The 25,463-nt window shown below is 50.8% G+C and overlaps 1 protein-coding gene and 1 long non-coding RNA gene across 3 annotated transcripts; both read left to right on the top strand.

Moving 5' to 3' along the window:
- The first annotated feature begins 369 nt into the window (after positions 1 to 369).
- LOC128899520 (inositol 1,4,5-trisphosphate receptor-interacting protein-like 1) lies at positions 370 to 9,407 on the top strand. The gene is made up of 4 exons (XM_054178989.1): positions 370 to 665; positions 981 to 1,371; positions 5,989 to 7,567; positions 9,259 to 9,407. The coding sequence occupies exons 1-4, from the start codon at positions 370 to 372 to the stop codon at positions 9,405 to 9,407; spliced, it is 2,415 nt and encodes an 804-aa protein (XP_054034964.1).
- Positions 9,408 to 21,689: 12,282 nt separating this feature from the next.
- Positions 21,690 to 23,558, top strand: LOC128899500 (uncharacterized). Of its 2 annotated transcripts, XR_008463112.1 has the most exons (4): positions 21,690 to 21,768; positions 22,248 to 22,291; positions 22,828 to 22,973; positions 23,439 to 23,558. It is a non-coding gene; the product is annotated as an uncharacterized LOC128899500 (long non-coding RNA). The 2 variants fall into 2 exon arrangements; XR_008463111.1 differs by lacking the exon at positions 21,690 to 21,768 and having other exon boundaries at positions 22,169 to 22,291.
- The last annotated feature ends 1,905 nt before the right edge of the window (positions 23,559 to 25,463 follow it).

Here is a 25,463-nt window from a genome sequence, read left to right as displayed (position 1 = left end):
CATGGTGAGCCCACAGTCAGTGTGGTGCCACAAAGAACATTGCATTGGAGCCTCTGAAACACCATGGTGAGCCCAAAGTCAGTGTGGTGCCACAAAGAACATTGCATTGGAGCCTCTGAAACACCATGGAGAGCCCATGGTCAGTGTGCAGCCATTGAGAACAGGGTGTTGGAGCCTCTGAAACACCACCGAGAGCCCTCAGTCAGTGTGCTGCCATTGGGAAGAGACCATCGGAGCCTCTGAAATGAGACTGAGAGGCCACAGTCAGGTGGATGATTGAGAAGGGGTGACTGGAACGTCTCAGGCAGGGTGAGAGGCCCGCAGAGGGCTGATAAGAGCAGCAACAGCTCCAGCAAGTGCATCCAGCCCATGGAAATCAAACCCCCAGAGAATGGCCATGAGCCCATGGAGGTGAACACAGGGATGACTGCACCTTCAGAGCATCGAGGGGCCATGGAGGAGGATTCCCTTCAAAACCAGCCCCAGGCAATGCCGGTGGATCCATCCTCCTCGCTCATATCTAGCTTCACAGGGCACTACTCCACCCTGGCTCATGCACCACGGGGCCCAAAGAGCCGGAGGACCGCCGGCGGCTCCCCGATACCCGCTAAGCCCCTGGCTCTAAACAAGGAGCAGCGGCCCCTCCGACGGCCCCTCCGACGGCTGTAGGCAGGCCCAGGCTCAGCGGCGTCGGGCGCCTCCCAGACCTCGGCCGGCCGCAGTGGAGCCCTGCCGTGACACCCCCTAGCCCGTCCCGCAGGAAGGGCATCAGGACATGCTCTGCCCTGAGCCCTGGGGAAGAGGTGAGGAGAGCGGCTGCCATCTGCTGCTGGCCAGCCCCACTGCACCGGCGCCACTCCGCTGGAGAGCGAAGGCAACCCAAGGCAACACCGCAGCCCATCGATACCGCCGGACACCATCGGAGGGCGGCGGAGCCCACCGGAGCCTGCTGGGCTGCCCTGCCCTGCCCCTCCACCCAGGCTACGCTGGGGCCTGGCCGTGGGGCCAAGGCAGTGCAACGAGCGACGCCGGTGCGGACCTCTGGAGACCGTCGGAGATGGGCAGAGGCCATGGAGACCGCCCAACATCTCTGGAGACCACGGCAGCTTTGGGGACTCCCCTGCATCACCACCCAGGTTAATGGGCCGTGGCCACGGGCCGAGCAGGGTTCATGTCCACAGCGAGCTCTCTGCTCGGCTGCCAAAGGCGTGGGTCGAGATGAAGCCACACCAGACCGGCAGTGAAGATCACGGAACACCAGCAGACCCTCCAGGAAAGCAGACACTCTCCATCCTTCCATCCCATTGCAGATGGAGCAACAGCTCTCCCACTGGAGAAGTCATTTCAGATGGTTTCAGACAGTTTTACAAGGTTTTGGCCCTATAGGAAATGTTGTAATTGCTTATTAAAAAAACCACAGAGGCACACACAGACACCCAAAGAAATAAAACCACCACCACCACCACCAACCTAAGCTCTCCTCTGTTATTTGGCACTTTTGAGAATGCATGGGCATAAAACCAGACTAGTCTTTAAGAAGCAAGATCAGAACAAGTGCAACAGCCCAGCTATTCTACATGGCTGCTGCATTTTTAAGACGTGGTCAGCAATCTTTTTACTGTTGAAGGACAGTTATGATGGTAAAGATCTGTGCTTGTCTGGTGCGTGGTTTTGCAGGTCAACATTCCTGCAGAGTAAGCTTTTGTGTAACTGCTCAGATTGCTTCTTTCTCTGTCTGATTGAGAAATTTATCTTCTCTGCAAGACCTAAAGGTAAAAATGAAGTCATTCTCTCAGACACAGAATTATGCAGTGCTTTGTAGCCAAACTGGACAATAAACCTCTTCTGCTTGGGTGCTGCATTCAGCAGTATTTCATGCCAATATTTCTATTCTGATTCTAATCTAGAATGCAAGGGAGAATGTTTGCAATGTGATGTGCTAATGTGTACGTGTGTGTGTGTGTCTAGGGAGTAAATTGGGTATCAAACACGCAACACACAAGTGCTACATGTCAAATCCATGGTACAGAAGGAGAAGGCATCTGTGTTTTAACCAGGACACTGAAGAGATCTTCTTTTTTTGCAGCAGCACTTAAAAGGCCGGACAGATGGGCAATGGCATGAGATTTCACACATGTGAGTGCCAGGTTCTACACACTGGCCACAACAAGGCCATGCAGCGCTACAGGCTTGGGTCAGAGTGGCTGGAGAGCAGCCAGGCAGAAAGGGACCTGGGGTTTCTGGTTGATAGTAGGCGGAGCTTGTGTGGGCTGCCTCAGAGTTTGTTGTATGCTAGAAGCAGTAATCAAGCAAAAGTCCAGGCATGTGATGTCACCTTTAACTCTCTTGTCAGTGGGCGGGGCAGGATGGAAGCAGGGAAATCCAGTAGCTCCAATCTGTCGGAGACCAAAGGTGCTCAACTCTGAAAGCAATACTCTTGATGATGAAAAGCAGGGCACAATCATTGCTGTGTACAAAAAATATTAAACGATAAAAATTGCCAAGGCCAAAGGAAAACACGTGTACCTTTCTTTCATAAAGTAGGATCTGTCCTTACCTTGATGAACGAATTGGTTATACTGGGGGCAGGATGAAGGAAAACAGTTCAGAATATCCTGTCTAAAATACAACAATTAAAGTTTGATTCTACCTCTATTAAAACAGCTTGTCTGAAGATATAGTAAACTGCATAAAGGAGAACAGATCCTTCAAGAAAACTATAAGAGTGTGTGGTGGATTATTTCCTTCATCTGCTTTTCCTTTTCTTTTCTTTTCTTTTCTTTTCTTTTCTTTTCTTTTCTTTTCTTTTCTTTTCTTTTCTTTTCTTTTTTCTTTTCTTTTCTTTTCTTTTCTTTTCTTTTCTTTTCTTTTCTTTTCTTTTCTTTTCTTTTCTTTTCTTTTCTTTTCTTTTTTCTTTTCTTTTCTTTTCTTTTCCTTTCTTTTTCTTTTCTTTTCTTTTCTTTTCGTTTCCTTTCCTTTCCTTTTCTTTTCTTTATTCTTTTCTTTTCTTTTCTTTTTTCTTTTCTGTTCCCTTCCCTTTTCTTCCCTTCCCTTCCCTAAACGTTCCCTTCCCAAACCTTCCCAAACCTTCCCTAACCTTCCCAAACCTTCCCTTCCCAAACCTTCCCCCACCTACCCAAACCTTCCCTTCCCAAACCTTCCCTTCCCTAACCTTCCGTTTTCTTTTTTTCCCCTTTGGAAGGCAAACCCTAAACTGTTTTTGTTTCTGGGAACTGCTGTCCCATATGTACTTCGCATCCACCTCCCCCATGCCAACTCCCTGCAAAAGATACAAATAGAAGGATTTTTTAAAAATCAAAACCAGGTTTGAAGTACTCTGTCATTCATTGCAGCTAGTAATAGAATTAACCAGCTTGGAAAAGACCTTTGAGATCATCAGGAAAAACTCATCACCCAACACCATCTTATCAACTAAACCATGGCACCCAGTGCCTCATCCAGTCTCCTTTTCAACACCTCCAGTGATGGTGACTCCATCACCTCCCTGGGCAGCTCATTCCAATGGCAAATCTCTCTTTCTGTGAAGAACTTCTTCCTAACATCCAGCCTAATCCTCCCCTGGCCCAGCTTGAGACTGTGTCCTCTTGTTCTGGTGCTGGTTGCCTGGGAGAAGAGACCAACCCCCACCTGGATACAACCTCCCTTCAGGTAGTTGTAGACAGCAAGAAGGTCACCCCTGAGCCTCCTCTTCTCCAGGCTAAGCAACCCCAGCTCCCTCAGCCTCCCCTCACAGGGCTTCTGCTCCAAACCTTCCAGCATCTCAACAGCTTTCCTAAACTGAGGGGCCCAGAACGGGACACAGGACTCAAGGTGTGGCCTAACTAGTGCTGAGTACAGGGGCAGAATGACCTCCCTGCTCCTGCTGGCCACACTGTTCCTGATCCAGGCCAGGATGCCATTGGCCCTCTTGGCCACCTGGGCACACTGCTGGCTCATGTTCAGTCTACCATTAACCAGCACCCCCAGGTCCCTCTCAGCCTGACTGCTCTCCAGCCACTCTGACCCCAGCCTGTAGCTCTGCATGGGGTTGCTGTGGCCAATGTGCAGAACCCGGCACTTGGATGTGTTCAATCTCATGCCGTTGGACTCTGCCCATCTGCCCAGCCTGTCGAGGTCCCTCTGCAGAGCCTCTCTACCCTCCAGCAGATCAACTCCTGCCCCCAGCTTGGTGTCGTCAGCAAATTTACTGATGATGGACTCAATGTCCTCGTCCAGATCATCAATAAAGATGTTAAAGAGCATGGGGCCCAGCACTGATCCCTGGGGCATACCACTAGTGACTGGCTGCCAGCTGGATGTGGCACCATTCACCACCACTCTCTGGGCTCGGCCCTCCAGCCAGTTCCTAACCCATCGCAGTGTGCTCCCATCCAAGCCATGGGCTAACATCTTGGTCAGGAGTTTGCTATGGGGAACGGTGTCAAAGGCCTTGCTGAGGTCCAGGTAGACTACATCCACGGGCCACCCCACATCCACCAGGCGGGTCACCTGATCATAGAAGGAGATCAGGTTGGTCAGGCAGGACCTGCTCTTCCTATACCCATGCTGGCTGGGCCTGATCCCTTGGCCATCCTCTAAGTGTTGTGTGAATTCTGGACTGATGCAGCAGAAGAGGCCATTGCAAGGAGGCTTGTGAGAGAGACTCCAGTCATCACCTGGACAGTGACCACCCCAGCCCCTTCCAGGCCTTCCACTCCTTCCTCTGTGCACAGCTGGGAGTAGATGTTGTGTTTGGGCAAATGCTGCACCTGTGTCTGTGCTTTGTTGTATTGGGAAATGTGGGCACAGGTTGCTGACTGCTCAGCTGCCACAGAGTCAGGCTGAGCACGCTGGCAGAAGAGCTGAGGTGGTTCAGGCTGAGGCTTCACCAGTTCTGCACGTAAGGTTCCCTGCCCGCACCGTGCCTCTGCCATGGGGCAATGCCAAGAAAATCTGTCCTTCCACAGCTTTACACCATTGCCTGTGCAGGCAGAAAGTCTGAAGTGGGTTCCATAGGCAAAGCAAGGCCTTGGAGCCCTACAGCATGACCCTTGGGCAACCCCCGTGAGGTGGCAAGATCATCCATCAGTGTGGTTGCAATCCAAGGCACACACGCACTCTGTCTCTGCCACGTTTTGGAGAGGCAGGGCACTAACAGCAGTTGCGTAGTGGAAGAGGTGCTCTCATAGCTGCATTTTGGGGCACCTGAAGTGCAAATACAATGACAATATGAGGCCAAAGACTGACAAGATCTTTGATCGTGCTGCCTCCTGCTCTCAGGTCCCATCCTGCCATCACATGACACACCACCAGCATGGCACCATTTGTGTTATGATGGCACCAAGAGCACAGCCACAACCACAATCAAAGGGGCCAGCACCAAGGGAGACGATTCCAGCTCTTTGGATGGCACCTCAAGGAGCAACACCAGGTCCCAGGATTGTGTCACCTGATCTGAGTTTTTGTAAGGCTCTTTGAGGTCTCTCTGCCTGGGAAGAGGAGTCCCTGGGTACCACATCCTCCATGGTGGCTTTGCACTTTGTAGGGGTCAGGGGTTTGGCTGCCTTGGGGGGCTGTGAGTCACTGAACTGGGCCAGTGGGCGTGGCAACTCCACCTTGTGTGGTTTGTGACATCACAATGGGTGAGCAGCTATAAACGCGGCACTGGGCAGCAGTGCCTCAGTAGAGCTTCGGCTAACGGTAAGTGTGGGTGTAGGGAGGGCAGGGTGGATGAGAGCCAAGGCAGAGGGGTAGCTCCCTGGGGCATAGGAGGCCTCACCCTGCACTAAGGCACCACGTGCTCACAGGAGCACCCTGAGCTGAGTGCTGCTGATGCTGGGGCTGGATGTAGACCCTTGCGGCGTTCCAGCTGCCTGCAGCCCGTGAGGTCCTACCTCTCCCCAGTTCCTGCAGCTCCTCTACTTGCTGTCAAAAAATAACTCCCTCCTTCCCAGCCCCACTGAATTCTTTCTCTCCCTTTTCCTGCAGGCCATGGCTGCTACAAAGCTCTTCGCTTTGCTTCTGCAAGGCTTTATCCTGTTCTCAGTGAAGGTTCACGAGAAGCTGGATGAGGCCGCATGGAAGCGCATGGAGGAGCGCGAGAAGGAGATGAACCGGGAGATGACTCGTCTGATGGAGGAGATGGAGAGGAGAAGCCAACCTCAGTGGAGCCTGGTGCCCACGATCCTGCAGCAGAGGTCTCAGGAGCAGAGCATCACAACCTGGGGAGCTGTGCTCTTTGCTGCCATTGCTGGAGTGCTAGTCCTCCTGTTTTGGCTCTGCTGGTGGCTCAGGACAAGGCGCCGTAAGACAGACTCAGTGCGCAGCACGAGTGAGATCTCAATCAGCAGCACAGTTGAGGGGGATGAGAAAGAAACTGATGCAGAAGACAGAAGTTTTGCCATCCTTTCATCCCATGACAGGCATCTCCAGTGGCCTGTGCAGAAAATAATCTCCAGGAGTGAGGTGGTAAAGGGCCTGGTGGATGAGCTCCTGCAGGTCTTGCGAATTCACCTGTCAAGTACTTTTATGCCAGTGCTGCAGGAGGCCATTGGTGTGGGCAGCTCGTTTGAAGGATGGAGTCCCTATGAGGTTGATAAAGTTATGTACCACATACTTGTGCCCCTGAAGGCCCCCACTGGCCACAAGTTCTGGCTACAGCCACTGTGCGGCAGGTGCCAGATTCCAGCCATGGTCTCCCACATCCATGTGGAGCTGGAATGCAGCTGTGGGGGACAGAACAGTCTGTGCTTCCTCCACAGCACTAAGAAGCAGCTGAGGAGGATAAAGAAGGCACCCAAGGTCCTAGACATCCTCTGTACCCGCTCATACCTAGACGCGGCAAAAGTTGCAGAGTGGTTTCAGGATTTGGTGAAGAAAGCCTGGACGGCATTGCCTCGGTCACACTACAAGGTGAATGTGCTGCCCTACAGCCAGACCACCTGCCTGCTGCAGCTGAAAAGTGACTCTGGGAGTAGCCTCATTGTTGAGATCTTGTTTGGAGTGCAACAAGGTGACTCAGATATCTTCCTCAGCAGTCTTCCTGCAGCGGACAGCCCAAGCACCGTGTGGACAACGAACTACCTTGTGGCAGAGAAGAAGTTCTTCAGCCACATGGCCAAACAGGTCCCACAAGGCAGCTTCCACTTCAAATGCCTTCATCTCTGCACCTCCATCCTGGAGGGCACGGACATTTCCCTCTATATGCTCAAGACAGTTGTCATGCACCTCCTCAACACCACACCCGTGTCAGGATGGTGCAGACAGGACTGCATCATACGCCTGGCAGATATCATGAACTACCTGCACCGCTGTCTGGAACAGAAGCAGCTCAACTTCTTCTTCTTTGGCAACGCTGAGATGCCCAAGGAGATCATTTTGCCTCCAGACTTCCAAACGTACAAACCAGCCAACCTCTTGGAGCACCTTGTGCAGGATCAGGCTGCCCATACCAAAGCATTGAGACAGTTTGAGGAGATTCAGCACAGGCTCATGGAGAGGCTGTACCAGGGGGTCTCCAAGACCAGACGAGCATCTAGAGTCATGCAGAGAGCTGTGCCCCCCACAGGTCTGTATCACCACCAGGGATGTGACTGTCCTTGCCTCTTCCACAGCATCCATTTTTTCAGGGATCTTTTCCCCTCTCTTCATAGATGTAAATAATTGTTGTGTCTGAGCAAATGCTGCATCTGTATCTGTGTGTTTTATTTGCAGGGAAGCATGGGCATAGTTTGCTGACTGCTCAGCTCCCCCAGAGTTGGGCTGAGCACTGCTCACCTGCCGCAGCATTGGGCTGAGCACCTTGGCAGAAGAGCTGAGGTGAAGGGATTTCATTTCACCAGTTTTGTAAGTAAGGCTCCCTGACCTTGGGTTCCTGCCATGGGGCAATCACAAGATACTCTGACTCTCCTCAGGTCTCTGTGTTGCCTGTGCAGGCAGGAACTGCCAAGTGGGTTCCTCAAGTCTGTCATGGGGAGTCACAGGCAAAGCAAGCCCCTAGAACCCTACAGCATGACCCTTGGGCAATGCAATTCAAGGCACACGCTCATCTGTCCGTGCCACATTCTGGCGGAGCAGTGGCCTAACGGCAGTTGTGTAGTGCAAGAGGCGCTCCTCAAGGCTGCATCTGGGACACCCCCAATGGAAATCCAGTGACAGCCTATGGCTGAACACTGCCAAGATCTTTGATCAGTGTGAGGAGCGATCAGAGTCCGTCAGCTCAGGGGGCCTGGCTGTTGCAGGCTCCACAAGAGCCCTGCTCTACAACGCCTGCTCTCCTTTTTTGGCAGCAGGCCTAGCTTGGGTCAGCGGTCAGCTCACGCTGCCTCCTGTAGCCTTGTTCGTAAGATTTTGGCAGCTCTGGGAAGCTTTTTTATCAGAATCCAGGTCCTGCTCCACTTCCTAAGTACTCTGACTGTATTTCAGGCCACATATAGGAAAGCACATTTATGATCTCTTGATCCTTCTTGGCAGTGCCGTGTTGAGGCCAGCTCTGATGTCTACATGAAGTGAAAGAAGGAAGTGTGGTGTCCGTGGCGTCTGTCCGTCAGAGCCACTGCTAGGCACAGAACCCTGCTTGCCGAGAGTGCCCCAAGATCATCTGCTGATGGTAAGCAGAGAATAACCTCTCTTTGCTTGTGCTTCTCAGGCGGCCTTTGCTTGTGCTTAGCATCCTCTGCATCAGGCAACAGGCAGTCAGATTAGGAGAAGGAACAGCAGAGTCTGTCTGTTGTGTGCACACAGCAGGTACACAGCTGTGAGGGGAAGAAATTCAAGGACAGCTCCTCCTTGGAAGAATCAATTGGTCATACCACCCCCTATGTATTGACAAAGGCTTTACCAATGATACCAGAGGATATCAATCTCTTGTCGTTTAATCTAAACATTTCTGTATGCTCAGAAGTGCAGAAGTGTCAAAATATTTGGAGACAGTCTATCAGTCCCAGAACAAAAAGAGAATGCCTCCTCTTCAAGCATACTTTTCCAAGAGAATGGGCATCCCAGTGAGGCACAGCTTTGAAAACTCACTCACTTATCTGACCTCTCTTGGAACACAATGTTGGGATCTCTGAAACATCTCCTGGCATTGGTTTGATAATTTTGTTTCATCTTCTAATTTGAAGAAGCAGTTCCCTATGTCTGCTTTAACCCTGAACCCCCTACATGCATGCCATGTAGGCTCTATTACACAAAAATAGTTCATTATTCACCTTCTCAAAATTAACTGCTGTATCTATACCTCTTCTTGATTGCCTTCAGGTATTAAATGGCTTCCTCCAGTGGGGCCTTCAAGGATCACTACCAGTGGGGCCTTCTACCCCCTGAGCCACAGGAATTTCCACTGCTGTGCACCCATACTCTTGACACCAAACATGCTTGGGAGAGGAGGATCTGGCAAAGCCAAGTGAGAGCAAGAGCCCAAAGACAGTGAGATGAGAGAACAGGGCATTGGAGCCTCTGAAACACCATGGAGTGCCCACGGTCAGTGTGCAGCCATGGAGAACATGGCATTGGAGCCTGTGAAACACCACCGAGAGCCCACAGTCAGTGTGGTGCCACAAAGAACATTGCATTGGAGCCTCTGAAACACCATGGAGAGCCCACAGTCAGTGTGGTGCCACAAAGAACATTGCATTGGAGCCTCTGAAACACCATGGAGAGCCCATGGTCAGTGTGCAGCCATTGAGAACAGGGTGTTGGAGCCTCTGAAACACCACCGAGAGCCCTCAGTCAGTGTGCTGCCATTGGGAAGAGACCATCGGAGCCTCTGAAATGAGACTGAGAGGCCACAGTCAGGTGGATGATTGAGAAGGGGTGACTGGAACGTCTCAGGCAGGGTGAGAGGCCCGCAGAGGGCTGATAAGAGCAGCAACAGCTCCAGCAAGTGCATCCAGCCCATGGAAATCAAACCCCCAGAGAATGGCCATGAGCCCATGGAGGTGAACACAGGGATGACTGCACCTTCAGAGCATCGAGGGGCCATGGAGGAGGATTCCCTTCAAAACCAGCCCCAGGCAATGCCGGTGGATCCATCCTCCTCGCTCATATCTAGCTTCACAGGGCACTACTCCACCCTGGCTCATGCACCACGGGGCCCAAAGAGCCGGAGGACCGCCGGGGGCTCCCAGATACCCGCTAAGCCCCTGGCTCTAAACAAGGAGCAGCGGCCCCTCCGACGGCTCCTCCGACGGCTGTAGGCAGGCCCAGGCTCAGCGGCGTCGGGCGCCTCCCAGACCTCGGCCGGCCGCAGTGGAGCCCTGCCGTGACACCCCCTAGCCCGTCCCGCAGGAAGGGCATCAGGACATGCTCTGCCCTGAGCCCTGGGGAAGAGGTGAGGAGAGCGGCTGCCATCTGCTGCTGGCCAGCCCCACTGCACCGGCGCCACTCCGCTGGAGAGCGAAGGCAACCCAAGGCAACACCGCAGCCCATCGATACCGCCGGACACCATCGGAGGGCGGCGGAGCCCACCGGAGCCTGCTGGGCTGCCCTGCCCTGCCCCTCCACCCAGGCTACGCTGGGGCCTGGCCGTGGGGCCAAGGCAGTGCAACGAGCGACGCCGGTGCGGACCTCTGGAGACCGTCGGAGATGGGCAGAGGCCATGGAGACCGCCCAACATCTCTGGAGACCACGGCAGCTTTGGGGACTCCCCTGCATCACCACCCAGGTTAATGGGCCGTGGCCACGGGCCGAGCAGGGTTCATGTCCACAGCGAGCTCTCTGCTCGGCTGCCAAAGGCGTGAGTCGAGATGAAGCCACACCAGACCGGCAGTGAAGATCACAGAACACCAGCAGACCCTCCAGGAAAGCAGACACTCTCCATCCTTCCATCCCATTGCAGATGGAGCAACAGCTCTCCCACTGGAGAAGTCATTTCAGATGGTTTCAGACAGTTTTACAAGGTTTTGGCCTCTTTAGGAAATGTTGTAATTGCTTATTAAAAAAACCACAGAGGCACACACAGACACCCAAAGAAATAAAACCTCCACCACCAACCTAAGCTCTCCTCTGTTATTTGGCACTTTTGAGAATGCATGGGCATAAAACCAGACTAGTCTTTAAGAAGCAAGATCAGAACAAGTGCAACAGCCCAGCTATTCTACATGGCTGTTGCATTTTTAAGACGTGGTCAGCAATCTTTTTACTATTGAAGGACAGTTATGATGGTAAAGATCTGTGCTTGTCTGGTGCGTGGTTTTGCAGGTCAATATTCCTGCAGAGTAAGCTTTTGTGTAACTGCTCAGATTGCTTCTTTCTCTGTCTGATTGAGAAATTTATCTTCTCTGCAAGACCTAAAGGTAAAAATGAAGTCATTCTCTCAGACACAGAATTATGCAGTGCTTTGTAGCCAAACTGGACAATAAACCTCTTCTGCTTGGGTGCTGCATTCAGCAGTATTTCATGCCAATATTTCTATTCTGATTCTAATCTAGAATGCAAGGGAGAATGTTTGCAATGTGATGTGCTAATGTGTACGTGTGTGTGTGTTTCTAGGGAGTAAATTGGGTATCAAACACGCAACACACAAGTGCTACATGTCAAATCCATGGTACAGAAGGAGAAGGCATCTGTGTTTTAACCAGGACACTGAAGAGATCTTCTTTTTTTGCAGCAGCACTTAAAAGGCCGGACAGATGGGCAATGGCATGAGATTTCACACATCTGAGTGCCAGGTTCTACACACTGGCCACAAGGCCATGCAGCGCTGCAGGCTTGGGTCAGAGTGGCTGGAGAGCAGCCAGGCAGAAAGGGACCTGGGGTTTCTGGTTGATAGTAGGCTAAACATGAGCCAGCAGTGTGCCCAGGTGGCCAAGAGGGCCAATGGCGTCCTGGCCTGGATCAGGAACAGTGTGGCCAGCAGGAGCAGGGAGGTCATTCTGCCCCTGTACTCAGCACTAGTTAGGCCACACCTTGAGTCCTGTGTCCCGTTCTGGGCCCCTCAGTTTAGGAAAGCTGTTGAGATGCTGGAAGGTTTGGAGCAGAAGCCCTGTGAGGGGAGGCTGAGGGAGCTGGGGTTGCTTAGCCTGGAGAAGAGGAGGCTCAGGGGTGACCTTCTTGCTGTCTACAACTACCTGAAGGGAGGTTGTATCCAGGTGAGGGTTGGTCTCTTCTCCCAGGCAACCAGCACCAGAACAAGAGGACACAGTCTCAAGCTGGGCCAGGGGAGGATTAGGCTGGATGTTAGGAAGAAGTTCTTCACAGAAAGAGAGATTTACCATTGGAATGAGCTGCCCAGGGAGGTGATGGAGTCACCATCACTGGAGGTGTTTAAAAGGAGACTGGATGAGGCACTGGGTGCCATGGTTTAGTTGATAAGATGGTGTTGGGTGATGAGTTTTTCCTGATGATCTCAAAGGTCTTTTCCAAGCTGGTTAATTCTATTACTAGCTGCAATGAATGACAGAGTACTTCAAACCTGGTTTTGATTTTTAAAAAATCCTTCTATTTGTATCTTTTGCAGGGAGTTGGCATGGGGGAGGTGGATGCGAAGTACATATGGGACAGCAGTTCCCAGAAACAAAAACAGTTTAGGGTTTCCCTTCAAAAAGGGAATAAAAAGAAAACAGAAGGCCCTGCTGTGCCTTGGGTACCCTGAGCACAGCTTCAGAAGCTAGAGAGAAGCTTGAGAGCAGTGACAGGAGCAAGCTCTGCAAGCTGAGGCAAAGAGGAGATCATTACACAAGTCAAGAGCAAAAGTCCCCTTAGCTGAAGCACCCATCCCAGAGCAATAAAGAGGTCCTGAAGGGCTAAGGATTCCTCCCCAGAAAGGGTAGCACTGAGCCATCCAGAAAAGCAGGGCCACACACTGGTTGTAGGCACAAAGCAGCTGGTCCTGCCTTGGCTCACCCCAAGGCACACACAGTGGGAGGGAAGAGCAGCAGCAGCAGCAGCACACAGCTGCATGTTTTCATAGAATCCTAGAATGACTTGAGTTGGATCATCTGGTTCCAAAACCCCTGCCATGGGCAGGGATGCCTCCCACAAGGCCAGGATGCTCAAAGCCTCATGAAGCCTGATCTTTAACACATCCACAGCTTTGCTGGGCATCCCATTCCAGTGTCTCACCATGTTCAGAGTAAAGAACTTCTTCCTAATGCTGACTCGAAAGCTACCCTGCTCTAGTTGAAACCCATTGCCCCTTCAAACTAGTCTTGCTCCAGCGTTCCTGTAGACCCCTTTCTGCTACCGCAAGGCTGCTAGAAGGCCTCCTCAAGGCATTCTCTTCTCCAGGCTGAAGAGACCCCACTCCCTCAGCCTGTCCTCACAGGAGAGGTACTCCAGCCCTCTGATAATCTTTGTGGCCCTCCTCTGGACCACCTCCAAGAGATCCATATCCTTCTGATCTTGGTGTCTCCAGAGCTGGATGCATTCTCTAGTTAAGGGTTAAGGTCTCCCCATAGCAGAGTAGAGGGGCAGAATCCCCTGCCTTGAGGTGCTGGCCATGCATCTTGATGCAGCCCAGGACACGGTTGGCTTTAGTGGCTGCCAGCATGCTCTGGTGGCTCATGTCAAGTGCCTGGCCCAGCAGCAGCCCAAGTCCTTCTGGGCAAGGCTGCCCTCAATCCACCCAGCCTGTATTTGTTGTTGGCATTGCCCGGAGCCAGGTGCAGGACCTTGCGCTTTGCCTTGTTGAACTTCATGAGGCTGGCATGGGCCTACCTCTCCAGCCTGGACAAGTGCCTCTGGAGGCCATCCCTTCCTTTGTCAACCACACCACGCAACTTGGTGTTGTTGGCAAATGTGCTGAGCATGCACTCAGTGCCGCTGACAAAGACCTTACTCAGCAGCACTCCCAGGACAGATCCCTGAGGGACTCCACTTGTCACAGGTCTCCATCTGGACACTGAGCCATTGACTGCAACTCTTTGATAGAGGCAACCTAGCCCACTCCTTACCCACCAGGTGGTCCATCAAATCCAGATCCTTCCCATTTAGGGACCAGGATGCTGTGCCGGGCAGTGTCAAACCCTGAGCCGAGAAAGAGGAATCTTCAAGCTCTTTAAGCTCTCTCGAACAACCCTTTTCATCCTGTTCCAGCATCATGCAGGGGCTCCCTCTCTGGCTGGGAGTGTGGGATAGTCTCAGTGAGCAGTCAACTATTCCCAGAATCCAGTCTTTCTTTTGCTCCTCCTTCTTCCCCACCAGCTTGCTCCTCCTGGAGATTATCTGCCAATTTGCATTGCACAAATAAGAATCCTGCTTTCAACTGCTCCAGACTTTTGTCTTCAGCCATGCCACATCTATCATCTTTATGCAAAGTCTCTCTTTGAAATGGGGAGATGCCAGACTCCTTCTCAGTGATGCATCTTTAAGCCAGCTGGAAGAGAGGGACCAGACTGTGCTTTCTGTGGGGCTGTTTGGCAAGACAGAACAATTTCAGGGCTGCTTTTTGCTCTTTTAAAACAGTTTTGGAGACCAATGGTGTGTATATAAGAAACAAACGATCACATCCTGCCAATGAAACTTTGGCACCTATTATACTCCTAAGCTAGTCAAAGCATTAAAATTACTCATAGAATCACAGAATGGTAGGGGTTGGAGGGGACGTCTGGAGATCAAGTGCAACCCCCTCTCCAAAGCAGGATCATTTGGGGCAGGTCACACAGGAACACGTCCCTGAGGGTGCTGAAAGTCTCTAGAGAAGGAGGCTCCAAAACCTCTCTGAGCAGCCTGGTCCAGGGCTCTGGCAAGCTCACAGTAAAGAACTTTATTCCAGAAGTTGAAGTGGAACTTGCTGTGTTCCAGGTCCCACATGCTATCACAGGATACCACTAAAAGGAGACTGGCCCCTCCTTGACAGTCACCCTGCAGAGAGTTGGAAACATTATCAAGATCCCCTCTCAGCATTCTCCTCTCTGGACTAAAGAGCCCCAGGTGTCTCAGCCTTTCCTCCTAAGACAGACATTCCACTCCCTTAATCATGCGCAGAGCCCTCCATTGGAGTCCCTCCAGGATACCTCTGTCCCACTTCAACTGGGCAGCTTAAGAACTGGACACTCTACTCCAGATGTGGTCTCACTAGGGCAGAGCAGAGAGGGAAGAGAACCTCCCTTTACCTATTGGCACCAGTCTTCTTAGTGCACCCCAGGAGCCCATTGGCTTTCCTGGCCACCAGGGCATATTGCTGCCCCATGGCTAACTTCTTGACCACCAGGCCCTTCTCCATGGAGCTGCTTTCCAGCAGGTCAACCCCTAATACATGCTGTTGTTCCTCCACAGGTGCAGGGCTTTAAACTTACTCTTGCTGAACCTCATGAGGTTCCTCTTTTCCCAGCTCTCCACTCTGTGCAGGACTCACTGAATGGCTGCTGCCTGGCAGCATGTCAGCCAGTCCTCCAAGCTGCATATCACCAACAAACTTGCAGAGGATACACTCTGTCCCCTCACCCAGGTCATTGATGAAAATCTTGAAGAAGACTGGACCCAGTACTGACCCCTCGGGTTGAAAGGGACCCTGAAGATCATCTAGTTGTAAAGATGATGCCATAGGCAGGGGGACCCCTCCTGCTAGGCCGGCGTTCTCAAGGCCTCATCCAAGCTGTTTTCCAACAGTTCCAGGATTGGCAAAAGTGTTTCTGGCAGATCTGCTGAAACTTATGATCCCATAACCTCACACTAGTGCATTGCCAGCATTTTGGCTAGGCCTTTGCTGGAGCCAGTGCTTCCAAGAGCACATCTTCATGTGTCGTCCAGTGGGCAGTGCTCCGAGAGAGCAGGCTCGTGTGTCAGTCCTGGGCTACTGCATTCAGTTCCTGCTTGGGGCTTGGGAGCAGTTATTGGCTTGGACTGGTGCGGAGCATTGAGGTTCCTTGAGCAGACAATATGAGCAAAGTGGTTCTGTGCAGAGAGATTTGCTGTGCTCTTGGCTACCCACATCTAAAAGGCAGGGATTGAGATGTAGCTGTGTGAAGGGGTATTTCAGGTGTGGTAATAATGGAAGAGCTTGAATTGTGGAGATGTTTCCTCCCTTTTTGTCACTGAAGCTGAGCCCCCCTTGTAGCCCTGTTGTGGCTTTGGGAGTGGGAATGATCAGGATGCATTAGGGGGGATTCCTTTGCTCTGAATCAGGTCAGGGTCTGGGACGTTTGCATATTAAGCAGGCCTCTTGGGGCCCTCTACCTTCTAGGGTCTTGGCTCACGATTCAAGCTGATTGTTTTCCCTTAAACAGGAGCTATTTCCAAATTAGTTGGAAACTGCTTTGGGGGAATCTCTCTTTGTCTGCCCTTGAAGTCTTGAGTGGTTATAAGGTGTGGTACTGAGCTGCATGGAAAATTGTATTGAGATCAACTGGGAAGTGCCCAGGCAGTCCTGGGTTGTCTTTGGCATTCTCTGGTTCAAGCAGGTAATGAGAGGGGTTAGCAGCCAGAGTGTGAGGAATGGTCAAAAAGGATGTGGGAGGCTGGTTTCTTGTGGACCATACAGCAATTCTTTGTCAAGGTCTGCTGCCTGAAAATGTGCCTGCCTTGGCTGATCCCTGTCTTCTGGTTGTCTTTCAGTATGCTTGTGAAGGAGGTGCACCTAAGTGACAGCGAAGAGAGCAGCGAAGCCCAAAGTGAGTTGTAGATAGTTTGTACACTGCTCCCACAGATCTGCCTTGAAACACCTTGTTCTGTTGTGCTGGGATCCTCCAGCTAACCATTTCCTCCCTTTCTCCTCTTTGTATTTGTAGGCAAAGGAGGTTGTTGAAAAGCCACCAACATTGCTTGCTACTCCAATCATAGGTCTATTCCCAAACTTCTGGCTAGACCAAATCAGAAGGAAGATCTAACTATTTTCTACAGGTGGGGAGGGGGAGTAAGGGCTGCTAGTGTCTCTGGAGTTTGTTTATTTTCTTTTAGTTGCCTGGGGTGGCATAGAAAGTTCCAGTTAGAAGAGAATGAGGACCAGGTAAGCTGGTGATTTGCACACTTTGTGCTGTGAGATCTATGGAATGCAATTCAAGTTGTCATTTATTACCACTCTGCGTTCCTGGTGCCTGTTCCTCTGGCAGACAAGGGCTGTGATTTGAGGTGACTGTGTAAATGTCACCTGTATCAAATTGTGGTTAAGAAAACCAAAACCCCTCCTCCCCTGGGGAACCTGGGTGATCAACCCTGCTGTGAGTGCAATTTTTTCCATCCCCTGACTTCAGGTGGTTTTAGCAACAAGAGGTTTAGCAGTTCCATCCCCACCAGTACAAAAGAATTCATTTCTCCAAGCAAAAGGAGATAAAATGTCACGGTGTGATGCTGGTCAGTGACCCAGACATCTGCAGCCACTGATCCCTGTATTTCTTCCATGTTGGTTCCACACTTGTTTTTAACCAGAAGCCATGAAATACAGCTGTGCAGATCAGCACTTCATGTGAGCTTTCAAAACCTGAGCAGATTTTTCCTTTTCCTTTTTACTCTACACGCTAGAGGGAAAAGGAGGAGGAGGCTGCTAGGAAGAAGCTCAGGTCAGAAAAAGAAGCCATATCAGTGGTGTGTGCAGCTACCAACATCTCCAGTGAACGGAAGTGAGTACTGAGCAGTGGGCTGGCAGAAAGGGTATTGAATTGAGTAACTGGATGTCCATCAATTTTCACCTGGTGATCGTTGCTGTTTCCTTAATTGAGCAGGGCCTAATGAAAGAGAAAGGTCAGGAGTGCATGCTGATGCTGTCAGCTCCTTCAGCTGCTGCAGCATTTAGCATTTCCTACAAGAAGGAGGAGAGAGAGGTTTGGGTTGGAAGGCACCCTGAAGATTCAGTTACAAAAGAATGAGGCTGGGATGCTGGATTTTGCCTGTGAATCGGAGGTGTACTTCTCCAACTCTTCCCTTCTTTTCTCCTCTCACTCTCTAGTGGCCCTCAGCTCCCTGCAGAAGGCAATCAGCAGGAGATAGGAGAGGCCAAGAAACAACCCAGTGCACAGAGGCAGCTCTTCATGGCAACACCAAAAGACTCTTCTGTCAAGCCTCTTGAAATGAAGAAGGTGAGAGGTGGAGCTGGGTTTGTAGCAGGACCAAGGGGTTGTCGGAAATGCCCCTTGGGAGAGCTCATTTCTGCTTTCCCAGGTTGGAGTAGACTCAGGATGCTCCTCCTTTAAAGGCCTCATCAACCATCGAAAGGGAATATGTGTCCAAAGTGTCCACAGATGCTTAATGTTGGTCACAGGGCACCTGCCCAGCAGATGGAAAGCCCTGTCAGCTGTCTAAGAAATGCTTTGGTTTTTAAGAATTTTCTCTACCTTTTCTTGAAACCACGGTTTTCCACAGAACAGGAGGTCCTGGAATGTTTTGGCCACCAGCAGGTGTGGTGTCAGTAGCACTGACTGAGAAGTGCTGTTTCTTGCAGTGTCTTTTACAGTTTCCTTTCCAGTGTCCTGGCTTGTAGCAAATGATTGTGAGGCTTTCTGTTCCAACTCCATCAGTCTGTCCTCACAGGACAAGTGCTCCAGCCCTCTAATCATCCTCGTGGGCCCAATTAAATATCTTGTCTTGAAATTTTGGATATGTTGGAACGCCAGAATTTGAAATGGTTTCAAGATTGATCCCTCTAAGAAGCTTTATCTCTGCTCTGTGATTTTTCAGGGATCCCCAGGGTATGTCACAAAGCCTTACCCACAGCCTCAATGTAGCTCCAGGCTCTCAAGACCTCTCCTCAAGGCTGCGCAGTAAGTTTTTGTTTCCCACTCCTCATCCATACTTTCTGAACATGCCAGGCAAGGCTGGCCCTGCAGCCACCCTGGCTTCTGCTATTTAAGGAGTACCTTCTGGGGAGGAAAGAGAGCTGTCTGAGAGGAGCTGTGTACTCTCTGGGCATTGGCAGAGGTGGACCACAAAGATGATGTGAGAGCTGAAGCACCTCTCCTGAGAAGTCAGGCTGAGAGTGTTGGTCGTGTTAAGCCTGGAGAAGAGAAGGCTCTGGAGAGACCTTGTGAGCAGCCTTCCAGGATCTGAAGGGGGCTACTACAGGAGCCCTGGGGATGGAGTTTTTCAAAAGGCATGTAGTGACAGGACAAGGGATTAATGGCTTCAAACTGGGAGAAGCTGAATTGAGATTTGATGCATCTCTTGCCTGTCAGGGTGGTGAGGCACTGGACCAAGGTTGAACAGAGATGTTTCAGAGGCTTCAAGCCTGCAAATGTTTATGGCCCGGTTAGATGGGGCCTTGAGCAAGCTGGCCTGGTAGGAGATGTCCCTGCCTACGTAACTAGATGATCTGTAAGGTCCCTTCTGACCCAAGATGCTCAAGATGCTTGTACTCCTCTAGATGTGAAGTTTGAACTGATCATTATTGCACCCTCTTTATCCCTCTTCTATTTTTCTTCTCTGTGTCTCCAATTCAGGAAGCAGCAGGTAAAATACTACCAAGCAGAGATCAAGAGGCTGAAGGACAAAGGTGATGCCATGGTAAGTCTTGGCCCTGTGCTGGAAATGTTAACCAGCTCTTGCATTCGGACCCGCTGCGTGTGTGCATGTGAAGAAGAGCGTCTGGGTGAGGTCACTGCCATACTTGGAGGACGGTCAGCTCCCGCGTCAGGAGCCTGTCTTCATTTGCCAGCTGTTCAGACATTTCCCTTTTTGACAAACACATCTAGAGAACATGGCAAGGCAAGGGCATTCAGAGTGGATGCTGTCTGAGGTTAGCAGGCCTGTTGTCTTTGCAGAGCTGCCTCAAAGTCCTTGTCAGAGAGACAGGCAGTCAGTTTTAAGACAGTTCCCTCTGAAATGTCAGGGCCCTGAGGCAAATTGTGTTCCTGGTGACCAAGACTTGGAAGTGACCCTTGCAGATGGAAGTGACTTTGTCCACCCCATGCAGCTAACAGCATGTATGAATGAACATATTTATTTTTTGCCAGGTCAGATAACGGACATTTGCTGCTTGCCACTTATCTGTGAAGTGAGGGAATACTGCAGTGGGAAAGTTCCATCTGCCGTTCACAAGGCAGGCTTCCAGGACCAGACAGAAACATCCTGAAGGAAAAGACTGAGCAAGAGGAAGAGATATTCTCCTCCTTTGCACCAGCTGCTAGGAGGAGAGGAAATGGCCTACCTCCTCTGGTTGCTCCAGGAGAAGTTTAGGTCAGATAGTAGAAGAAACTTTTCCACTGGAAGGGTTCTCCAGCAGTGGCAGAAGTTCTCCTGGGAGGTGGTGGAATCCCCATTACCAGAGCTGTTTAAAAGACACAGAGATCTGGGACATGGTTTGGCACTTGGCTTGCTAGAGTTAGATAATGGTTGGAGTTCTGGGAGCACATCAGGGGTTCTGCTGAGAACCTCTGAGACAGCAGGTAGAGGCCTGACTTTCTTCAACTTTCTTCAACTCCTGCCTAACAAGGGAGGCTTTAAGCACAAGTGAGAGAAGCAGTTTTTATGGGAGTTGAAAAATGCTAATTTTCTTCCCAACAGCCCAGCTTCATTGGCAAGGGCATTCAGTACCTGGATGCTGCCCTTTGCTTCACTGAATACGGGATGGGCTTGGAATGGGATGCACCAGCACCCAGATCAGCTTCCCACATCTTCAGAGAAACCATAGAGCTCATCAGGTAAGTGGTTTTCAAAGCCTGGTGGTTAGGCAGCATGCTGAGAGGGGAAGGGTCAGTCACATTGCTTGTTTTGCAAGTGGGTGGCTCCAGATTCCCAACATGGAGTAGAGGTCAGGTTGCTGTACAAGCATAAGACAGACAGACTCTCAAGAGGTATCAGAGGCAGTGAGAGAATCCCGGTATGGTGGGACTCAGAAGGGACCTCTGGAGATCACCAAAGCAGGATCACTCAGAAATGGTTGTGTGGCATCACCACGTCCAGGAAGGCTTTGGAGTCTCTGCAGAGAAGGAGACTCCCCAGCCTCCCTGGCCAGCCTGCTCCAGGGCTCTGGCACCCTCACAGCAAAGAAGATTTTCCTTGTGTTTAGGTGGAACTTCCTGTGTTCTAGTTCCCCTTGCTTCTTGTCCTGTCACTGGGCACCACTGAAAAGAGTCTGGTCTGGGGTTATTGTGAGCCTAGTGCAGGACCTGGCACTTGGCCTTGTTCAGTCTCATACAGCTGTCCTCAGTGCATTGATTCATGCTGTCCAGGTCCCTCTGCAGAGCTTCCTCCCCTCAAGCAGAACAACACTCATGCCCAGATGACACGTGGCAGTGTCATCTGCAAACTTCTTGAGGGTGCACTCAATCTCCTCATCCAGATCCTTGATAGAGATATTAAAGAGAGCTGGACCCAGTGCTGAGCCCTGGGGCACAGCACTTGTGCCTGGCCACCTGGCATTGAATTCCATTGCCACCACTCTCTGGGCCCAGCCATCCAGCCAGTGTTGCATCCAGCAGAGTGCATGCCCGTCCAGGCCATGAGCAGCCAGTTTGTGTAGCAGAATGCTTTGGGACTGTGTCAAAAGCTTTACTGAAGTGCAGGCAGACACATGCATGGCTTTCCCCTCTTCCATTAAGAAGGTCACTTTGTGATGGAAGGAGACCAGGTTAGTCAAGCAGGAGCTGCCTGTCATAAACCCATGCTGACTGGGCCTGAGGAGAGTGAGTCACACAGAGGCCCCATCTGTCCCCCACTGCATGGAAAAGATGGCATTGAGAGACACAGTCCTCTGCTCAAGATCACAGAGAGCACTTGGTGCCAGGACTCAGGGCAGGTCTCCTGACTTGTGGGATAAGGAGATCTCATAGACAGTGAGACTTGAGAGCACTGGTGGCTGACAGGATTCTGTTTGTTTTCTTTCCTTAGATTAATCACAACGATGAAATCCTTTGTGGACTCCTCATCATCTCCACATGAAGAAATCCTTCTGCTGTTGTGGTGCGTACCTGGGGGCTCACTCAGCCGTGGGCACCTCTAGGAGGCTGGGCACCTCTTTATGTGAAAGAGCAGGCATGGCCCTTCCTCCTTTGGTTTCGGTTCTGCGTTTTCCTCCCTTGGGACTGATTTCCCAGAGCCTTTTTCTGCGATGAGGAGGAGCAGGAGGGGAAACCTGAGCTTTCTTGGCTGTGCAGCACAGCTGATGTGTGCCTGCCTCTGTGCCACGAGGCTGAGCAGTGCTGAGCCTGAACGCTGAGGCTTGGCTGTGTTTCTGTCCACAGCATGCGTTGTCAGTCTCTCCTGCACATGGCCATGCTGCAGCACAAAAGAAACACAGCAATGAAGTATTGCAGGATCCTGAGTCACCATTTCGAGGTAGGGCAGGCCTGTGTTCCTGAGCTGCCAGCTGGATGGCTGCAGGAGGAACTGATGGTGGCAGAACAGCCCAGAGCTAACAAGAGTTCTGTTCCTTGCTGCAGAGTTCTTCCAGAGCAACACGAGCACCTTCTCCCAGTGCTGCAAGGTAAGGTTTCAAACTACAGACCTTGTAAAGTGCCCGTGTGGGTGTGAGTGAAAAGAGGAGCTGTGGGAGTTGCAGGCCGCGTCCGGGAGTGCTTCCCCACTCGCTCTTTTCTTGCCACCGACATCACAGTGTTATGGGACATGAGGATGCTTCTGCTCTCTCTTTCCTGTATTTCCTTGTTGGAAAAGATTGTTGGGCATTTTTTGTCACTAGGTCCAGGATGTGTCTATCAAGCAGAGCAGTTCTCCAGCACAAACAAACACAGGTGGAGCAGAGCGAAGATGACACTGTGCCTGTGCTGTGTCAGGGCCTCTGTTGTTGTCATCTGTATTCTGTTTAAGATCCCTTGATGCTTCCTGGGGTACCATCCCCATCTCCCAGGCCTCTGTCCCCTTGCACAGTGTAGTCTATTTCATAGTCTCCCAGGAGCCTTGGTAGAAGGCCTCTCTTGCCAGTGACTAAAATGAGGCTGCCTGCAGTGGTGTGGTGGATGGGTGGCCCATTCTGATCCCCGGTCTCACCTTTTCTTTTGTCAGCTCCAGTGCCACCAGAAATGAATCATCAGTCACGGTTCCCACTCATGTACCCCTCATCACCTCTTCCTACCTTGAGATCACTTCCAGCATCTTCTCTGCCTGTGATATCTGGGAAGAGGCTGAAGCCCTGGCCAGGAAGAACAAGGGTAAGCCTTGGTCCTCCAGCCTTTCTCTCCTGCATGCTGTGTGCGTCTCAACGGAAAGGCTGTCCTGGCATCCTCATGTCTGCGAGCTAGGGGGTGAGGGTATCAAGTGCAGGAAACCAGCCACCTGGCCTCATGGTAACACAAGAAGCCTGAGGGGGGTTGGTGTTTGTTTTTCCCTTTGGGGCACTTCCCTCTTTGGAGTTGGTGCCCCTTCTTGGAAGATCAGCCTTCTGCACGGCACCCTGTGGTTTAGTTTGTTTGTCAGACATCCAGGTGCTTTTGTCTTGCAAAGAGTGAAGCTGGCTTCTCTCTTTAATGGAGCAGCTGAGCAGCACTCGAACTGGGGTCCTTGCTGGCCAAGTACAGCATGCTGCTGTTGTCCTTCCTTGTCCTCCCCTTGTCTCTCACATGTGCCTGTTGTGTGAAACCCACCAACTGTTTTCTCTCTGCCTGCCCCTTTTGCAGAGCTTTTTGCTGAACTCAGCGCAGCGGCAGGCAGTCTGGCTCTGAACAGCAGCATGAGGGAGCTGGTCCGCTACACTAGACAGGCTTTACGGTGGCTGAGACGGGAGACTAATACACCCTGACTGGAGCTCAAAAGTATGGCCTGTGTGATGGAAGAAACATCCTCCAAAGCCAGACCTAGGGAGATGCTGGACTTGCTTTTAAAAGGATCTATTTTTAGTAGTTTTATAAGCAAACCATTTTTAGTGTTTTAGTAAGGAACTATTTCAGTACATTTATAGGAAAGTACTTTAAGTGCTTTTATAATGAAATATTCTTAGTATTTCTATATGTAACTGTTCTTAGTACTTTTATAGGGAAATAAAAGTAGTAGTTTTAAAAGAAACTGGTCTTAGTACTCCTATAAGGAACAATTTTTAGTTCATTTGTATGGAACAATTTTCAGCACATTTATAAGGAACTATTCTCAGTAATTCTATAAGAAACTCTTCTTGGTACTTTCATAGGGAACTGTTATTATTAGTTTTGGCTAGGCCTTTGCTGGAGCCAGTGCTTCCAAGAGCACATCTTCATGTAATGTCCAGTGGGCAGTGCTCTGAGAGAGGAGGCCTATGTGTCCATTATGGGCTACTGCATTCAATTCTTGCTTGTGGCTTGGGTGGGAGTTGGTGGCTTGGAGTGGTCTGGAGCACTGAGGTTCCTTGAGCAAACAATATGAGCAATGTGGTTCTGTGCAGCCACAGCAGTGCTTCCAAGCTTTGCTGTGCTCTTGGCTACTCGCAGCTGTGAGGTTGGGACTGAGATGTAGCTGTGTGCAGGGGTATTTCAGGTGTGGTAATAATGGAAGAGCTTGAATTGTGGAGATGTTTCCACCCTCTTTGTCACTGAAGCTGAGACCCCCTTTAAGCCCTGTTATGGCTGTGGGATTGGGAAGGATCAGGATACATTAGGGGGGATTCCTTTCCTCCGAATCAAGTCAGGCTCTGTGACGTTTGCATATTAAGCAGGCCTCTTGGGGCCCTCTACCTTCTGGAGTCTTGGCCCACACTTCAAGCCGATTTTTTGTTCATTAAACAGGAGCTGTTTTCAAATTAGTTGTTTTTGGCATGCTTTGGTTCAGTCAGGCAATGAGAGGGGTTAGCAGCCAGAGTGTGAGGAATGGTCAAAATACTACAAATACTGGTAAAATACTACACAGGAGAGATGAAGAGGCTGAAGGACAAAGCTGATGCCATGGTAAGCCTTGGCCCTGTGCTGAAAATGCTAACCAGCTCTTGCATTTGGATCTGCTCCGTGTGTGCATGTGAAGAAGGGTTCTGAGGCTAATTGTGTTGCTGGTGAGCAAGACTTGGAAGTGGCCTTTGCAGATGGAAATGACTTTCTCCACCCCATGCAGCTGAACAGCATGTATGAAGGAACACACCTTTTTATTTTTTTTTGCCAAGTCAGATAATGGACATTTGCTGCTTGCCACTTATCTGTGAAATGAGGTGAGGGAATACTGCAGTGGGAAAGCTCCATCTGCCATTCATGAGAGACCAGACAGAGACATTAAAAAATACAAAGATCAGCAATTACTCAAGGCAAAGACTGCACAAGAGGAAGGGATAGTCTCCTCCTTTGCACCAGCTACTAGAAGGAGAGGAAATGGCCCACCTCCTCCAGTTGCCCCAAGAGAAGTTCAGGTTGGATATTAGAAGAAACTTCTCCACTGGAAGGGTTCTCCAACAGTGGCATAGGTTTCCCCAAGGAGGTGATGGGATCCCCATTACCAGAGCTATTTAAAAGACACAGAGATCTGGGACATGGTTTGGCACTTGGCTTGCTAGAGTTAGATAATGGTTGGACTATTCCAGCCAGAACCATTCTCTGACTCCATACAACCATCCAGAGAGCACAAATCTGATGTCTAGGAGCACATGAGGGGTTCTACTGAGAACCTCTGAGATAGCAGGTAGAGGCCTGACTTTCATCAACTCTTGCCTAACAAGGGAGGCAAAAGATCTTCAAGCACAAGTGAGAGAA

The sequence above is a fragment of the Dryobates pubescens genome, chromosome Z (genome assembly GCF_014839835.1).
Source record: "Dryobates pubescens isolate bDryPub1 chromosome Z, bDryPub1.pri, whole genome shotgun sequence".
NCBI lineage: Eukaryota > Metazoa > Chordata > Aves > Piciformes > Picidae > Dryobates > Dryobates pubescens.
This window is presented reverse-complemented; position numbering and strand designations above follow the sequence as displayed.